Below are 19,899 nucleotides of genomic sequence, written 5' to 3' on the forward strand. Positions count from 1 at the left end.
GGAATGCCTAGCAGCAGGAAGCGCTTCAGTGACTTGGAGAACCTGTCCACTATCACCATGATGATGGTGTTGCCCTATGATGGTGGTAGGTCAGTGATATAGTCAATAGCTATGTGTGACCAAGGTCTATGAGGTACTGGAAGCAAGCAAAATTTTCCTGCTGGAGGAGTTCATGGAACCTTTTCTTGTGCACACTCAGAACATGATGAGATTGTGGGTGGTAAAAGAGAGCAACTGGACTTGCTTGAAGATTCTTGAAGATGTTTCACCTCTCATCTGAAAGGCTTCTTCAGTTCTGTCTGACTAATAGGGAGTATCAGGTATTTATCCTCTCATGGATGAAAAGCTCATCTAAGGTGTCGTTGAGTCATCCTGTTGGTGTGGGTCACTGGGGGTTGGATGTGAACGGTCTCGACAGTCGTTAGGTTGATCAATGGAATGCTGATTCTCTCTGTCCTCCTGTGAGTCACTGAAAACAGCTGGGTTTTGGTGTGCATTCAGTTGTCTGGGAAGTGTGCCAAGGACTGCATTGTAGGTGGCTGATAAATTATGTCTTAGACCCCCACCTCTGTTCAGTGATGGCCGTTCCAGGTTGACAAAAATGGCTTCTTTAACTCCTCGCTCATACCAACGATCCTCTCTGGCTAAAATGTGTACATTGCAATCCTGAAATGAGTGTCCTTTGTTTTTAAGATGAAGGTAGACAGCAGAGTCCTGGCCTGAGGAACTGGCTCTCCTGTGTTGAGCCATGCACCTGTGAAGCAGTTGTTTTGTTTCCCCAATATCTGAGTCCGTGCATTCCTCACTGCACTGAATTGCATACACTACGTTGTCCTGTTTGTGTCTGGCTATTCTGTCCTTAGGGTGGACCAGTTTCTGCTTCAGGGTGTTACTGGGTCTGAAATGTACTGGAATGTTGTGTTTGTAGAAGATCCTCCTGAGTTTCTCAGATAGACCAGAAATGTAGGGAATGACAATGTTCTTGCATTTGTTCCTGTTATCCTCCTTGTCTGTTATGTTCCTTTTTCTGCTCTTGAAGAAAGACCAGTTGGGATACCTGCAGTTCTGAAGTGCTTTCTTGATGTGATTCTGCTCCTTCTCTTTTCCCCTCTACCGTTGTAGGGATGTTCTGAGCCCTGTGTTGCAATGTCCTAATGACCCCAATTTGTGTTCCAGTGGGTGGTGAGAGTCGAAGAGTAGGTACTAGTCTGTGTGTGGGGGTTTCTGGTAGACCTCGATGCTAAGGCTTCTGTCTTGTCTAATGTGTACATCACAATCCAAGAAGGCTAGCTTATTCCCACTGACATCCTCCCAAGTGAAATTGATGTTGATATCCACTGCATTGATGTGCTTAGAGAAGGCTTCCACTTCATGGGTTTTGATTTTAACCCAGGTGTCATCCACATATCTGAACCAGTGGCTGGGAGCAACTCCTGAAAAAGTGGTCAAAGCTTTATGTTCCACTTCCTCCATGTAAATATTGGCCACAATAGGGGACACCGGTGAGCCCATGGCGCATCCATGCTTCTGTCTGTAGAAACTTTCATTAAACTGGAAATAAGTGGTAGTCAGGCAGAGGTCAAGCAGGGTGCAAATCTGGTCCGTGGTGAGGTTTGTTCTATCCAGTAAGGTGCTGTCTTGAAGGAGTCATTTTCTAACAGATTCGACTGCTTCTATGGTGGGAATGCAGGTGAAAAGAGAAGTGACATCGTAGGAAACCATGGTTTCATCTAAGCAAAATCCTGGGTGTGGGAGGAGTTCAGGGAGGCCATAGAGAAGGACTTTTGGTTGGCCTCAAGGATGTTCTGGCAAACTGTTCGGTGACTTCGGAGAGCTTTCAGGCTGTGCACAGCAGGGGAGAACTGCTGACCCGAACTGGGGATATTGTCGGGTGGTAGAAGGAACACTTTGAGGAACTACTGAACCCATCCTACATGTCCTCCATGGAGGAGGTGGAGTCTGAGGACTCGGGGGAAGCTTCACCCATATCTCTGATAGAGGTCACTAAGGCAGTCAAGAAGCTCCTCAGTGGCAAGGTGCCAAGGGTGGATGAGATTCACCCTGAGATGCTGAAGGCTCTGGACATTGTTGGGCTTCTTCAATGTTGCGTGGAGGTTGGGTACAGTGCCTGTGGAGTGGCAGACTAGGGTGGTGGTTCCTCTTTTCAAAAAGGGGGACCGGAGAGTGTTCTCCAATTATAGAGGTATCACACTGCTTAGCCTCCCCAGGAAAGTTTATTCCAGGGTGCTGGAAAGAAGGCTCTGACTGATTGTCAAACCTCAGATTCAAGAGGAGCAATGCAGATTCCATTCTGGCTGTGGAACGGTGGACCAGCTCTTTACCCTGGCAGGGTTGTTGGGGGGGGTTCATGGGAGTATGACCAGCCAGTCTACATGTGTTTTGTAGATTTGGAAAAGGCTTACAACCGTATGGACCAAAGAGCAATGCTGTGGCTCCAGTTAAAAGTGCTGATGGCACCAAACTCCATATAAATCTGGATGAAATCCAAGGGAGATGGAAAGAGCACTTCCAAAAGCTGCTCAACCAGGAAGGGACAGCAGATCCAAATGCCTGTCAATGGCTGAATAGAAGACCAACGAGGGACAAACTCTGCAAACCCATCACAATGGATGAGCTTGAGAAAGCCATGCAGAGCACAAGTAATGGCAAGGCACCTGGCCAGGATGGCATTGCTGCCAAAGTGCTAAAACACGGTGCACCAAGCCTGAGAGCGAAGCTTCTTGAGCTGTACAATTCATGCCTGGAGCAGATGGCCCTTCCACAAGGCTTCAAAGATGCCCTCATTGTGAAAATCTACAAGAAGAAGGGAGAGAGGAGTGAATGTGGGAACCATCATGGAATATCCCTCTTATACATTGCTGGCAAAATTCTGGCAAAGATTGTGTTGAATCACATCAAGTCCATTTCAGAAGATGTGTTACCAGAGAGTCAATGTGGGTTTTGAGCTGGAAGATCAACTACTGACATGATCTTTACCCTTAGACAATTGCAGGAGAAGGCCATTGAGCAATGTCAGCCCCTGTATGTGGTCTTCATTGATTTCTCAAAGGCCTTTGATACAGTGGGCCGGCAGACTCTCTGGAAAGTGTTGAATCTGTACAGTTGTCCTGAGAGACTTGTGAACATCATCAGGATGTTCCACAATGGCATGGCAGGACAGGTCACCATTGGAGGAGGTACAAGTGAGGCTTTTTCAATTAACCATGGTGTTAAGCAACGGTGTGTCCTTGCCCCCACTCTCTTCACCTTGTACCTTGGGGCAGTGTTAGAAACCATGTCCATCAACCTCAACAAAGGAGTGTACATCAGGACTCAGTCAGGTGGCAAGCTCTTCAACCTTGGAAGACTGAAGGTGCCTACAAAAACAACAGAAATCTGCATTTGTGAGTTGCTCTATGCTGATAACTCTGCGCTGGTGGCTACTGATCAAGGTGATCTTCAGGAAATTGTGGATAGATTCAGTGCAGCAGCAACCCTCTTTGGGCTGAAGATCAATGTGTCCAAAACAGAGCTCTTGGTCCAGTCTGCCCCAGCGCATGAGCTACATCCATGTGACATTCTTGTGAAAGGTGAAGCCTTGAAGAACTGTGAATCCTTCACTTACTTAGGCAGCTCAGTCATGAATAACTCCTCAGATCTGGAAGTTGAGTGCAGGGTGCAACCAAGTCCTTTGGAGCCCTCCAAAAGAGACTCTGATCTCACCATGAGATAAGCTGATCCACAAAAGTGAAGGTGTACAATACTGCAGTACTCCCAGTATTGCTGTACTCCACAGAGTGCATGACACTGTACAGGCACCGCATACAGAAACTGACCAGTATACAGCTGAGACACCTGCATCAGATTCTTGGCATCAAATGGCAGAACAATATTCCTGATGTGGAAGTGCTCAAGAGAGCCGAGACTGTCAGTGTTGAAGCCCTTATTACTGTCTCTCAACTGCGCTGGGCTGGTCATGTATGGCGAATGCCTGACTACGGACTCCCCAAAGCAGTCCTGTATGGAGAACTGAGTACTGGCAAAAGGAAATGTGGAGGTCAGAAACTGAGATGCAAGGATGTCCTCAAAAGACACATGAAGAGTGCTGGAGTGGATGACTTCACCTGGGAAAGGCAGGCCCTTGACCAAGGAAAATGGCGTTACACCATCAAGAAGGCAAAGAATGCAGTGGAAGAGAAAAGAAGAAAAGACTACATCCAGGCCTACCATTGCGACTAATTCAGACTTCATCTACCCCAGTTGCCAGAGGCCATGCCAATCAAAGGCAGGTCTCATGGCCCACATATGTTCCTGCATCACCTAACAACTAGTCATCATCGAAATGATGGACGGCCGAAGAGAGAAGAGAAACGACCATATCCTTAGCATTACTAGAGCAGTGGGTGGGCATTACAGGCTTTGCTTTCTCATGGTTCCAGTCCTACTTGACTGATCGGAGTTTTTCTGTGCAGCTAGGTGAAGTCACCTCATCCTCAGCCCCTCTTACTTCTGGGGTCCCCCAAGGCTCCATCCTCGGGCCGATTCTGTTCTTGCTGTATATGGTGCCATTAGCGTCAATTTTTAAGAAGTATAATCTTTCTTTTCATTGTTATGCCGATGATGTCCAGATCTATTTGCCTTTGACATCTAAATCCAATGATTCTGTACAGACATTGCTTGATTGTCTAAATGATGTTAAATCCTGGATGACCTCAAACTTTTTGAATCTAAATGAAAACAAGACTGAAATCATGAAGTTTGGATGTGGTCCAGCAGACTTTCCTGCTGGCATTCTGGGCTCCCTTACACCAAACATTCGGTCTTCTGTAAAAAATCTTGGTGTAATATTTGATGACAGGCTAAAATTCGATCACCAGGTTAGCTCGGTCGTGAAAAACAGTTTTTACCATTTGAGGATTTTATCGAAAGTAAAAGGATACCTGCCACATAGAGATCTGGAGACTGTAATCCATGCTTTTATTAACATGAGATTGGATTACTATAACTCACTTTATTTTGGCCTGGACCACTCACTCTTGCACCGTCTGCAGCTGGTACAAAACGCAGCTGCCCGTCTCCTCACCGGCAAACGCAAGCGTGACCACATATCCCCTGTCCTTGCGTCACTGCACTGGCTCCCAGTTGCTTTTAGAATAGATTTTAAAATTTTACTGTTTGTTTTTAAAACTCTTAATGGCTTAGCTCCCCAGTATTTGACCGAGCTCATTCATATCCACACCCCTACCAGAACACTGAGATCCTCTAATCAGCTACTACTGGTCGCCCCTAAAACAAAACTAAAAACCAAAGGTGACCGAGCCTTTGTGGGGGCGGCCCCTAGGCTCTGGAATAACTTGCCCTGGCACATCCGATCTGCAGGATCATTTGAGGTTTTTAAATCTTCTTTAAAAACACACTTTTTCTCCCTGGCTTTTAACCAAGTTTAAGTATTTTAGTATTTATCTTAATTTCTTGTAATTGTGGCATTATATGTATTATATGTATATTATATATATTAACCTGTACAGCACTTTGGTCAACCCCGGTTGTTTTTAAATGTGCTCTATAAATAAAGTTTGAGTTGAGTTGAGTATCCCCCAGGGGTTCCTGTGGAGGGCACTGTAGGAGTATGGGGTATCAAGGCCATTGCTATGAGTCATCCGGTCCTTGTGCAACCAAAGTGGAGCTGTGTCTGAATTCTCAGCACAAAGTCAAACACGTTCCTGGTGGGTGTTGGACTCCACCAAGGCTGTCCCTTGTCGCCGATCCTGTTTGTGATATTCATGGATGGGATCTCAAGGCACAGCCAGGGTGAGCAGGGTGTCCAGTTTGGGAACCTCAGAATTGCATCTCTGCTCTTTGCAGATGATATGGTTCTGTTGGTTTCTTCAGAGCGAGACCTTCAGCAAGCACTGGGATGGTTTGCAGCCAAGAGTGAAGCGGCTGGGATGAGAGTCAGCACCTCCAAGTCTGAGACCATGGTTCTCTGCCGGAAAACAGTGGAGTGCTCCCTTCAGGTTGGAAGTGAGTTGCTGCCCCAAGTGAAAGAGTTCAAGTTTCTTGGGGTCTTGTTCACGAGTAATGGAAAAATGGAGCATGAGATGGACAGGTGGATTGGGGTGGCATCAGCAGTAATGTGGGTGTTGTACTGGTCTGTCGTGGTGAAGAGGGAGCTGAACTGGAAGGCAAAGCTTTTGATTTACCAGTCAATCTATGTTCCAACCCTGAGGTATGGTCGTAAGCTTTGGGTAGTGACCGAAAGGATTAGATTGTAGATACAAGCAGCTGAAATGAACTTTCTCCGTAGGGTGGCTGGACTCACCCTTAGAGGTAGGGTGAGGAGCTCAGACATTCAGAGGGATCTTGGAATCGAGCCGCTGCTCCTTCATGTCAAAAGAAGTCAGCTGAGGTGGTTTGGGCATCTGATTAGGATGCCTCCTGGGCGCCTCCCTTTGGAGGTTTTCCAGGCATGTCCAACTGGGAGGAGACCTTGGAGTAGACCCAGAACACCCTGGAAATATTATATTATATCTCATCTGGCCTGGAAGCACCTTGGGATCCCCCAGGAGGAACTAGAAAGCATTGCTGGGGAGAGGGACACCTGGAATACCCTGCTTAGCCTGCTGCTACCGCGACCTGACTTCAGATACACTACCGTTCAAAAGTTTGGGGTCACCCAGACAATTTTGTGTTTTCCATGAAAAGTCACACTTTTATTTACCACCATAAGTTGTAAAATGAATAGAAAATATAGTCAAGACATTTTTCTGGCCATTTTGAGCATTTAATTGACCCCACAAATGTGATGCTCCAGAAACTCAGTCTGCTCAAAGGAAGGTCAGTTTTATAGCTTCTCTAAAGAACTAAACTGTTTTCAGCTGTGCTAACATGATTGTACAAGGGTTTTCTAATCATCCATTAGCCTTCTGAGGCAATGAGCAAACACATTGTACCATTAGAACACTGGAGTGATAGTTGCTGGAAATGGGCCTCTATACACCTATGGAGATATTGCACCAAAAACCAGACATTTGCAGCTAGAATAGTCATTTACCACATTAGCAATGTATAGAGTGTATTTCTGATTAGTTTAAAGTCATCTTCATTGAAAAGAACAGTGCTTTTCTTTCAAAAATAAGGACATTTCAAAGTGACCCCAAACTTTTGAATGGTAGTGTAAGCAGAAGAAAATGAATGGATGGATGGATGGATGGATGGATGGATGGATGGATGGATGGATGGATGGATGGAATTTCAACCTGGCCAAGATGGGGGGTTCATTGGTGGAGTAGTAGGAGGTTTTTTCATTTTGAAGGCTCTGTCCACACATCTGATTTTTATCATGGACCTGAGGATGGGTTCCCTTTTGGATTAGGTTCCTCTCAAGGATTCTTCCTCATGCCCGCTCAAGGCATTTTTCCTCTTCATTGTGTGCTTGGTCATTATGGGTCTCAGTCTACATCATATTTCTATAAATTTTCTTTGTGATAATGTCCACTGTTAAAAGCAATATAATAGTATTTTGAATAATGAATTTTACTGCCAGGCAAGGAGATTACAATGTTGTTGTTGTTGTTTTTTTTCCGCAGGTTCAGAGGTGACTGCAATATACACAGTATAAAACTCTGCTCCATGCCCAAGCATACGCCCAGAACTCAGGACTTGTGTAATGTGATACATTCCTCACAGAGAACCCAGAACACACAGGGTTCACAGCTAACCAACTTTATTGTCATTACTCTCAGAGTGAGAGAATGAGCAAACAAATCAGGGGTGGGGAAACAAGGTTCAGGTGAGCTGCATCAGATTGTCCCCAGACCCTCCCCTGAAAGTGCAGACCCACACTGATATTATGCCCTAATCCTAACCCTGCTACAGGGATTGACAATAATATGGGAATGTGCTCTACCTGTGTAGTTGCAGGTGCAGCAGTGGGTGGAGCTACATGATCAGGGGGTGTGGCCATGGTGTTTTCACTCTTTGCCCGTAGGAGGGGGTGGGGGTGGGGGAGTGACATGTTCACTGATAAGGCATGTCCACTTTCAACACGCTGAGGAGCATATTTAGGAGACTCCAAAAATGGAACTGAGAGAGAGAGAGAGAAGAAAGAGGGATTGGTTAGTATCAGTGATACAGGGTGCTTGCTCTTTTTCCAAATCAAAATTCTAGACTTTTTCCACACTTTTTCAAAACTGAGATTTTTATTCCCAAGACCTTGACTTTATGTACTTTTACACTTGCGTGCCTACTGCCTACTTTATTGGTTGAGATAGTACCAGTTGTGTTTAGTACATTTTAATAAAATTGAATTAACAAAATGAACAAAATGATGTTTAAATTATGTTTTACTAACAAAAATGATTTCAGGATAAAAATGTTTCTTTTGACTGTAGAACACGATAATGAGAATAGACATCATGACTTTCGCAGTCCTGATTGTTTTTTCGTCAGTTGCCTATTTAAAAATCTACTGTTGGCAAGGAGGGCAGATCTTATCATTGAGGCATTCCTATACAATATGGTTATGTTTTCCTCCAAAAAGAATGAAAGAAGGCAACAAGTGCATGAGCAACTATAGAAATTCGGAGGATTTATCTCCATATGCACCCTGCAGGTAGCCGCTATTATTATCCTGATTGTTATTTCATCAGTTGCCTATTTAAAAATGTATTTGGATGAGGAGGGCAGAGCTTGTAGCCTGACAAGCCAGACTATAACATATAGGGTACATCTAGATTTCTAGGCTACACAGCTTGCTTATTCATTGTGGTATTCACCTAGCCTACAAAACTAGAAATTCTGAGGAATTTATCTCCATAGTTACGTGCCCCGCAGGCAGTGGTGTAATGGTGAAGTCGGGCCCAGGTGCAAGTCTCTTGCATCGGCCCCCCCAACACCCACCACCAGTAAACCCCCTTTCACGTCAGCTCAACAAATGAACAACCAAACCAATATGTCTTTACTTCCCCTTTCAAACATCTGACATAGCCTGCTTATCACCAGCTTGTAAACAAACAGCGAAATAATTTGTAGACTGTATAGCCATGGTGAGCATGGACAGCCTATGCGCACTACTAAACGTTTCATCAACATGCACCAACACAAGCATATAGCAGCTATAGCAGCTATCAAATGCACAACACGAAACGTGGGCACAATTGCTATCCTCATACTGTATATCAAGCAGTGACAGATGCTGCAGTAAGGCTATCCTGACTCGACTCCACAATAACGTTAGCCTACTTGATTACATAGAGGAAAGCTGTCTGTAACTCACCCTTAGAAGTTCACTTGTCCTTCCATTCAGTGAAGTCACTTATTTCAGGCTACATGTCCACATTGCGAACACCTCAAGATAGGGAAATATCTTCCCTAGATTTAATTTGTAGCAGCTTTTCCAGCTGCCTTTTCCTTTCTCTTCTGTGCGCAACTTTGTTTGCTTAACATTAGGTTTCCAATTTTATTTTAACATCATGTTATGTATGGCAGTGTTCTAGGCTACAGTGGTGCTTGAAAGTTTGTGAACTCTATAGAATTTTCTATATTTCTGCATAAATATGACCTAAAACATCATCAGATTTTCACACAAGTCCTAAAAGTAGATAAAGAGAACCCAGTTAAACAAATGAGACAAAAATATTATACTTGGTCATCTATTTATTGAGGAAAATGATCCAGTATTACATATCTGTGAGTGGCAAAAGTATGTGAACTTCTAGGATTAGCAGTTAATTTGAAGGTGAAATTTGAAAACACCTGACATTATCAATGGGATGACAATCAGGAGTGGGCACCCTGTTTTACTTAAAGAACAGGGATCTATCAAAGTCTGATCTTCACAACACATGTTTGTGGAAGTGCATCATGGCACGAACAAAGGAGATTTCTGAGGACCTCAGAAAAAGCGTTGTTGATGCTCATCAGGCTGGAAAAGGTTACAAAATCATCTCTAAAGAGTTTGGACTCCACCAATCCACAGTCAGACAGATTGTGTACAAATGGAGGAAATTCAAGACCATTATTACCCTCCCCAGGAGTGGTCGACCAACAAAGATCACTCCAAGAGCAAGGCGTGTAATAGTCGGCGAGGTCACAAAGGACCCCAGGGTTACTTCTAAGCAACTGAAGGCTTCTTGCACATTGGCTAATGTTAATGTTCATGAGTCCACCATCAGGAGAACACTGAACAACAATGGTGTGCATGGCAGGGTTGCAAGGAGAAAGCCACTACTCTCCAAAAAGAACATTGCTGCTCATCTGCAGTTTGCTAAAGATCATGTGGACAAGCCAGAAGGCTATTGGAAAAATGTTTTGTGGACGGATGAGACCAAAATAGAACTTTTTGGTTTAAATGAGAAGCGTTATGTTTGGAGAAAGGAAAACACTGCATTCCAGAATAAGAACCTTATCCCATCTGTGAAACATGGTGGTGGTAGTATCATGGTTTGGGCCTGTTTTGCTGCATCTGGGCCAGGACGGCTTGTCATCATTGATGGAACAATGAATTCTGAATTATGCCAGTGAATTCTCAAGGAAAATGTCAGGACATCTGTCCAGGAACTGAATCTCAAGAGAAGGTGGGTCATGCAGCAAGACAACGACCCTAAGCACACAAGTCGTTCTAACAAAGAATGGTTAAAGAAGAATAAAGTTAGTTTTGGAATGGCCAAGTCAAAGTCCTGACCTTAATCCAATCAAAATGTTGTGGAAGGACCTGAAGCGAGCAGTTCATGTGAGGAAACCCACCAACATCCCAGAGTTGAAGCTGTTCTGTACGGAGGAACGGGCTAAAATTCCTCCAAGACGGTGTGCAGGACTGATCAACAGTTACCACAAACGTTCAGTTGCAGTTATTTCTGCACAAGGGGGTCACACCAGATACTGAAAGCAAAGGTTCACATACTTTTGCCACTCACAGATATGTAATATTGGATCATTTTCATTCAATAAATAAATGACCAAGTATAATATTTTTGTCTCATTTGTTTAACTGGGTTCTCTTTATCTACTTTTAGGACTTGTGTGAAAATCTGATGATGTTTTAGGTCATATTTATTCAGATATATAGAAAATTCTAAAGGGTTCACAAACTTTCAAGCACCACTGTATCTCAGACCTTAGCCTACTTGATTGTAACTTATGAGAGCAAACGTTGCAGATGGACTTTTTATGTTTAATTAATTGTTGCTTTCAGAAAGTGTTAGCAAGATAACACATAAAAACACATAAAAACTTATTAGGCATAGATCATCGGCGATGGAAGCAGTTTTAAAGTGGAGATGCAAGAACAAATGTATCCTACAAATTGGGGGTTCTCCCCAAAGAAAATCTGCATGCAAAATATCGGCTAAATTACTTTTTTTCCACAATATTAATAATAAGGTATTGTTCAGTCCAGGCAATGGTGAGTGAAGAGCTCCAAAGATGACTTGCCTAGGCTACTACATATTTGTGTAGTTTCTCAAGCTTTTGAAGTAAAGCATTTTTATGAGACTATGGCTAAATATAGGCATTGCTCTATTGGTAATCATAAATGGACCTCCGCTCCACGGACCTATCAAAAAACATCGTGCACGCATGCCAGCGGCATTAGGGAAAATTAGCCTACTAGATGATGGCACTGGGACAATTCAAGGTTGGGTTGTGTTTTCTGATTCAAACAGTACCACACCATCTCATCTGAAATGACACAACATAATATTTTAATGCAGGAATTCTCAACATTTTCTCTGAGGACAAACTCTCTAATCCCCATTTTCTTTGCCCTTTAGCAACAATGTCTCCATGTACGGCGGGGGGCCGTGGGGTTTTAAAATCAGCTGGCCGCTGCTGAACTTAACGCGCTAGGCTCTGAAAGTGGAGTTTATGTTTGGATTGAATGCATCATTCCCACTCATTCACTCCTATATGAACCTCTAGAAAATATATTTTAACAAATAAAATAAAACTGTTTCACAAGTGAACTCAGTTGGCGCTGCAAACGGTTAACAGAATTTATGTGACAGGTAGGCTATTTTGGTATTTTGATTGTGAACAAGCCTATTTAACAGCCAAGTGATGGCGCATCCCAAGTTAAGGTGTTCAAAGCAATGTGGCATATTTGGTGCATACTTTCAAACATTATGAGAGAATAGCCTATCTCAGATAGCCTACAGCCCATGACTGGTAGCCTAATGTCAGAATCGGGGAGAAGCAATCAGGCATGATTGTCGTGTAGTGTGTGGTGTTCCATTGTGCGTTCGAATCTTATACGAGCGTGTTTACAGTCGGAGAGAGAAAATATCGGTCAAGATTCTCTTCATGTGTGTGGCGTAGTCCCGATTTTAAAAACTTATAAGATTTCAAAATCGTGTGGTGTGGGGTCAGCTTAAGTGATGCTGCCACACCACATCAAGCCGGCTGTGTAAGCACGAGTTCAGGTACGTTCAACTTGTGTAAAATTCTGATATGATATATGATGTGATATATGATATATTATTTGATTTGGTAGAATGCATAGTCACAATCCGGTGTAGGCTAACTTTTTGGAAACAGTAAGTTAAGGTTTCAAGCTATGTGGTTAGCATAGCTACTAACTTGCTAAGATGATAAAACGTTTGTTCTCTCATAGTAGAAGTGATTATATGATAACCTTTGACATCTGTTGCGGTTACATTATTTGTTGCTTTATTTATTTTATTTAGGTGCTGTGTTAAGAAATTCAGTCCTTCCTAATTCCACTGAGGCTGAGATGACAGCGAAGTTGTGGCTGCAGGACATCATGGATGAGCTGCGCAAGCATCGTAAAAGTAGCCTAAGCTAAGGTGCCGAAAACTTGCCTTGCCTTGTAATGTTGCCTATATCAAAATAAATGAAATGACGCTTCTGACTTTGAACCTTCGGTCTCTTCATTTGTGAAACATACAAGGGTTTTAGATTTTGATGCAGCCTAAACAAATCAATAAGACCTAATATAACGGTGGGATCCTACTAGAGCAGAGAAAAGCATTCAGATGCCTCCCTCCCGTTGACTTAACTTTGGAAGGGCTGATTTTCAAATGTGCTGCGGTGTTTCCAGTGATGCCGTGAAAGTCAGCTGTTTCAGTGTTAAGTCAATGGGAGAGCGAGGCGTCCGAATGCTTTCCCTGCTCTAGTGGGATCGCACTGCATAGGTCATAGTTATGTCGGGTGTACGTTGGCTCATGAGCTGCATAGGTCACAGTTATGTCGGGTGTACGTTGGCTCATGTTCGGCCACCATTCTAATGCCAACATCTTCCAGATATCTTGCCAATTAGCTACCGATCTCCATAATACATCTCACCGATGCACCATATGTCGGGCGGCGCCTGTTGCCCCAACGTCGGCAAGACCTAATTTGCTGTCTGGGTACGTGACCGGTTAGCGAAATCATAGTTTTTACACCCTTCCTGTTTCTTATTTCACAATATTATGTGTCTTTGAGCATCTGTGTCTTTGAGATTTTTTTCCATACTTTATTAAGACTTTCACACAAAATCCAAGACTTTTCAAGGTCTGGAAAACAGCATTTCAAAATTCCATACTTTTTAAGACTTTCAAGACTTGCGCAAGCACCCTGTGATAATTTCACTGAACATTTATGAATAATTTAGTGTATTAGTAATAATTAATAATAATTAATAATAATTTTGTGTGTGTGTATATATATATATATATATATATATATATATATATATATATATATATATATATAGTGTAAATTTGTCACAGCCACTTGCTTTCTGTACAGTAACTGTAGGTTTGGTCCTCTGTGTTCATGCACTTTCTAGCTCAGGCTTCACTGTGACTGAAGACTTTAGAGAACACAGCATGTCCTTTCTCATGCCTGGAGATGTTCACACTGCCTCCTTGGCCCAAATTTCTGCTGACCTGCCCCCATTTGCCAGCAGTTGTGCTGGGACTCCTGGGATCTTCAAGGGGTTTCTGTTTCAGTGCTCATTACACTTTCATTATATAGTGAGAACGCCCTCTGCTGAACCATATTTCATAAGTGGGCAGCTTCCAGTGCAAAACAGCTTCTTTAATTCCCCAACTTATGGACTCTGCTCTTTCCATAAGTTTCAAGAGTCTCTTGTCTATTCTGTCATCTTCTCGTTTCTGCTGTAATGTCAATTTCTGTTCCTGTCCCTAGATCAGTTTCTGTCTTGGCTCTTGCTAATAGCTCATTTATTATCTCTGAATTAGCTCCAGTCACTAGCTTTACTTAAGTTTTTTTTTTTTTGTGGTTCTGCCTGTTTCACTTCCTGGTTCTGCATCAGTCTCAGCCATGACTCCTTTCCCAGTGTTACTCACTGCTCCACCTTGCACGCTCCTCAATCTCTACATGTCACCATTTCTACATCCCTGTAATTATTTTTAATTAATGTTTTTAAAGTTTTTTTCCCTGTTTATGTACATTTGTGCATTTAATAAGATATACACTTCTCACATACCCATTAAAGGTGTGTCTTCACTGTCTAAATTTTTCTACATTATTATTCAGCAATGGGAAACAGAGTAACCAAAATACACTGCAACCCTGCTATAAACAAATTATTTCATAATGAATTTTCACATATAATAAACTAAGTTCATGTCCCTTGCCTTCAAGGACATTGAGTTGGAGTCTTCAAAAAAAAAAAACTTCACTGTGTCACGTCCACACATGTTGTTACTTGGAGTGTGGAGCATGTGGAGCGTGTACAGTGCCATTAGGACTAATTACTATGCACCTGTTCCAGATTAGAGTGCAATCACAGCACACACTTATAAGGACTCTCTAAACACACAGACTTGGCAAATTATATTGCGCTGTATCAAGTGTCTCACATTACCAAGCCTTGTATATGTGTATTATTGCCTTTCTGGTTTTGACCTTGTTTTGTGTATTTGGACTCTGCCTTTCATCTTTGACTTTGCCATTCTGTTTGTGCTTTAGTATAATTTGTCAGAAACCCAAAATTTCTGATCACCCTGAAAACACCAACTCCACTCTTAAGCATGGTGGTGGTAGTAGCATTATGTTGACTAGTTACCCTTGTTCTCTTGGGTGTTTCTAAGTCTAATTCCCTCTTTACCATTGACATTTGGTGAACTGTTTCTTCTACACAGAGTTGTGACTGTTTTGTATTCATTATATTTTTTAATAATAACTCCATGGGATGTTCAAATTTTGTGATATTTTTAGAACTAACCCTGACTGGTATTTGTTCAACTTTGCCCCAGAGTTGTTTTGATAGTGCTTTGGGCTTCAAACTCTGGGAGTAGGTTAGCCTGGGAAATCCCATGCTGCTTTGCACAATCGTTCCGATCTGAAAAGACAGCATGGAAACTATGGTCTAAAGGCTCGCCTGAGTTAGGGAGCCAATCAGAGAGTGGGGAGGGGTGGAAAGACGGTGACGCGTACTACTCGACAAACGGAAGCTTGTAGTTTATTTGGGACTGTTTACAGATCACATTTAACATGGCGGCGAGCGATACGAACCAAACTTTCGATCAAGCTTTAGACACTTCTGAATAGTTTAGAGCGAAAGTTTGTTTGAAAAAACGAACAGCATTTGGCGTTTCAGTCTTTCTTCGCCTCTTCGTCTTCTTCGTCGCTCTAACTACGTCACCGGGTACAACTGCCATGATTGGCCATGGGCTACATATACGCCAAATGATAGACATTCGCAACGTCCAATAAATGGCCGTTGACAATCGTAAACCACACCTCCCCTACGAGAAATTCAATAGGCAGATTCCAGACCATATTTCACTTGTGATATGGTCTGGTGTTAACCAGACTAGGAGCAGGTATGTTTATAATGAGATCACATGACACTTCAATTAAACAAGTCGACACCATTCAGCTCATTCTTTCACTTCTGACAGGAACTTAACTGAACTAATTTTACAGTAACAGAGGTGAATACTTGTGTAATTATAACATTTATCTTTTTTATATTTGTAAATAGTTTCAGAAATTATATTGATTTCCATCCACTTAAATATTATGGAATATTTTGTGGAGATTATATGCAATTAAAATCCCAATTAAGTCCATTTCACTTACACACTAACACTACAAACATCAGATGATTATGAGTTCAGTTCCACCATATAATTTGTGTTCATCATTCCAATCAATATAAATGAACTCAGTGTACAATGAGAATGCTTCTTTATATATTTCATTAGACAAACGCACAGATTTGGTTAAGATATTATAAAAATAAGCAGAAGGTTCACCTACATACCTACATCTGTGTCAATGTGATTTTTGATGATCTCTCCAAGTTCAAAATGACCGGACATCACAGCAACCTTGAACACATGTTAACATGTCAATGTAAATATTTACGTGCATTAATGTTTGTTCTATATATATATATATATATATATATATATATATATATATATATATACAGTGCCTTGAAAAAGTATTCATACCCCTTGAACTTTTTCACATTTCTCCACCTTACAACCACGAACTTAAAAGTTTTTTATTGAGATTTTATGTGATAGACCAACACAGAGTAGCACATAATTGTGAAGTGAAACGAAAATGATAAATGGTCTTAAAAATTTTAAACAAATAAAAATCTGAAAAATGTGGTGTGCATTAGTATTCAGCCCCCTGTACTCTGATACCTCCAAATACAATCCAGTGCAATCAATTGCCTTCAGAAGTCGTCTAATTAGTTAATAGCGTCCTACTGTGTGTAATTTACTCTCAGCATAAATACACTTGTTCTGTGAAGGCCTCAGTGGTTTGTTAGAGAACACTGAAGAACAAACAGCATCATGAAGACCAAAGAACTCACCAGACAGGTCAGGGATAAAGTTCTGGAGAAGTTTAAAGCAGGGTTAGGTTATAAAAAAATATCCCAAGCTCTGAACATCTCAAGAAGCACTGTTCAATCCATCATTCAAAAATGGAAAAAGTATGGCACAACTACAAACCTACCAAGATATGGCCGTCCACCTAAACTGACAGAGTGAGCAAGGAGAGCACTGGTCAGAGAAGCAGCCAAGAGGCCCATGATCACTCTGGAGGAGCTGCAGAAATCCACAGCTCAGGTGAGAGAATCTGTGCACAGGACAACTATAAGTCGTACACTCCACAAATCTGGCCTTTTTGGAAGAGTGGCAAGAAGAAAGCCATTGTTGAAAGACAGCCATAAGAAGTCCTGTTTGCAGTTTGCCAGAAGCCATGTAGGGGACACAGCAAACATGTGGAAGAAGGTGCTTTGGTCAGATGAGACCAAAGTCGAACTTTTTAGCCTAAATGCAAAGCGCTGTGTATCTGAAAACTAACACTGCTCATCACCCTGCACACTCCATCCCCACTGTGAAACATGGTGGTGGCAGCATCATGCTATGGGGATGCTTTTCTTCAGCAGGGACAGGGAAGCTGGTCAGAGTTGATGGGAAGATGGATGGAGCTAAATACAGGGCAATCCTGGAAGAAAACCTGTTGGAGGCTGCAAAAGACTTGAGACTGGGAAGGAGATTCACCTTCCAGCAAGACAATGACCCTAAACATACAGCCAGAGCTACAATGGAATGGTTTAGATCAAAGAATATTCATGTGTTAGAATTGCCCAGTCAAAGTCCAGACTTAAATCCCATTGAGCATCTGTGGCAAGACTTGAAAATTGCTGTTCACAGATGCTCTCCATCCAATCTGGCTGAGCTTGAGCTATTTTGCAAAGAAGAATGGGCAAAAATTTCAGTGTCTACATGTGCAAAGCTGGTAGAGACATACCACAAAAGACTTGCAGCTGTAATTGCAGCAAAAGGTGGCTCTACAAAGTATTGACGCAGGGGGGCTGAATATTAATGCACATCACATTTTTCTAATTTTTATTTGTTTAAAATTTTGAATACCATTTATCATTTTCGTTTCACTTCACAATTATGTGCTACTCTGTAGTGCTGCTGACCCCCTCACAGAATTACACGGTCATCCTGACCATTGTTGATAGGTTCTCACGTGGAGTTAGATTTATTCCCTTCGTTAGCCTACCCACCGCCTTTCAGACAGCTGAAACCCTTTTTAATTTTGTCATTGACCTGCCCCCTGTAGGTCAGTGATAAAGTCTACCACTACATGTGACCATGGATAGGAAGGGACAGGCAAGGGCATGAGTTTACCAGCAGGGAGAGTTTGGGGTGTTTTACATTTAGAACAGGTGGTGCAAGAGGAGACAAACCTATGGATATTTGATAGCATATTCTCCTACCAATATCTGCCAGACAATAATTGGTGCATACGTGTCTCTCCCAGCTGGCTGGACAACAGGGAGGAGTGGGCCCATGTAATCAGCTTATCCCTGCATTAAGTGGGTACATATTTACTTCCTCCGGGGCAAGATTCAGAGGCAGGAGTGGCAGATAGTTCTTGGTTGATCTCTTCATCTATTTCCCATCTAATGGTGGTGACTACAACTGACGGGGGTAGTACATTGACTGCCTCCAGAGAGGATTCAGGAATGGGATATATGCGAGACAGGGCATCTGCTTTAGTATTACAGGATCCGGGGTGATAAGAGATGGAAAAATCAAACAGGGAAAAGAAGAGAGACCACTGAACCTGATGGGGGTTGAGCCATTTAGCTGACCATAAATATTCTAGGTTTTTATGATCTGTTAACACGAGGAAGGGATGTGTAGCTCCCTCTAGCCAATGGCACCATTCTTCGAAAGCTAGTTTCATGGCCAGCAATTCTCTATCCCCGATACCATAATTATATTCAGCAGGGGTCAGTTTGTGGGAGTAGAAGGCGATTGGATGTAGTTCACAGTGGTCACCTACGCGCTGGGACAGCACCGCCCCAGTGCCTACCTCAGAGGCATCCACCTCCACCACAAAAGGCTGAGTGGGGTCAGGATGCTTCAGAATGGGGGCAGAGGTGAAGGCTACCTTGAGGGATTCAAACGCCTCCTGCGCCAGGGGGTTCCACGAGAGTCTCTTGGCCAGTCCTTTCAATAAGGTGGTAAAGGGAGCTGCTAGACTACTGAAATTGTGAATGAAATGACGGTAGAAATTAGCAAACCCAAGAAAACCCAAGAAAGGAGCTCCTTTATGTACATAGGGACGGGCCAATTCGTTACAGCTTTCACTTTCTGATCATCCATAACAACACCTTCTGGACTGATGACATAACCTAGGAAGGAAGTAGAAGGGAGATTAAACTCACATTTCTCTCCTTTCACATGTAGCTGATTCTCAAGCAAATGCGTAAGGATGGAATGGACATGACAAATGTGGGTTTCAAGATTAGGGGAGTAGATCAAAATATCATCGATGTAGGTAATGACATATTTGCCAAGCAGGCAAATTTATGAAAGCCTGGAATATGGACGGGGCATTGCACAACCCGAAGGGCATTACCAAATACTCATAGTGCCCCCTAGTGGTAAGAAATGCTGTTCTCCATTAGTCACCTTCCTTTATATGGACTAGGTTGTATGCGCTTCTTAAGTTGAGTTTTGTAAATATTAATGCTCCACAAAGTTGTTCAAGTGCTACAGAGACTAAGGGCAGCGGGTAGGAATAAGGTTTCGTGATTTGATTTAACCCACGATAGTCAATGCAGGGCCTAAGTTCCCCATCTTTCTTGTTGACAAAAAAGAACCCTGCAGCTGCGGGGGAAGTAGAAGGATGGATGAAACTCTGTTGTAAGGCCTCCTGAATGTACTCCTCCATAGCTCTCTCCTCTGCCTGAGTAAGTGGGTAAATCCTAGATTTAGGTGGGAAAGCATCATCTAGTAACTCAATGGAACAGTCATATTCTCTGTGAGGGGGAAGTTTGGTAGCACTTTTCTTACTAAATACTTCTAACAGGTCACTGTATTCAGGGGGCACAGAAACTATGACATTGTCATTGGGGCTTTCTATAGTCGTAGACGACAC

General features: G+C 42.6%; 1 protein-coding gene across 1 annotated transcript in view; it reads right to left on the reverse strand.

Moving 5' to 3' along the window:
- The window catches only part of LOC132887255 (SH3 and multiple ankyrin repeat domains protein 1), a 255,490-nt gene that overhangs the window by 195,705 nt on the left and 39,886 nt on the right, over nucleotides 1–19,899 (reverse strand). The window contains exons 9-10 of the mRNA XM_060922792.1: nucleotides 16,238–16,304; nucleotides 7,910–8,085 (exon numbers count right to left, since the gene is read on the reverse strand). Coding sequence (XP_060778775.1) covers nucleotides 7,910–8,085; nucleotides 16,238–16,304 — 243 coding nt within the window. The remainder of the gene's footprint in view (nucleotides 1–7,909; nucleotides 8,086–16,237; nucleotides 16,305–19,899) is intronic.

The sequence above is a fragment of the Neoarius graeffei genome, chromosome 5 (genome assembly GCF_027579695.1).
Source record: "Neoarius graeffei isolate fNeoGra1 chromosome 5, fNeoGra1.pri, whole genome shotgun sequence".
In the NCBI taxonomy this organism is placed as follows: Eukaryota; Metazoa; Chordata; class Actinopteri; order Siluriformes; family Ariidae; genus Neoarius; species Neoarius graeffei.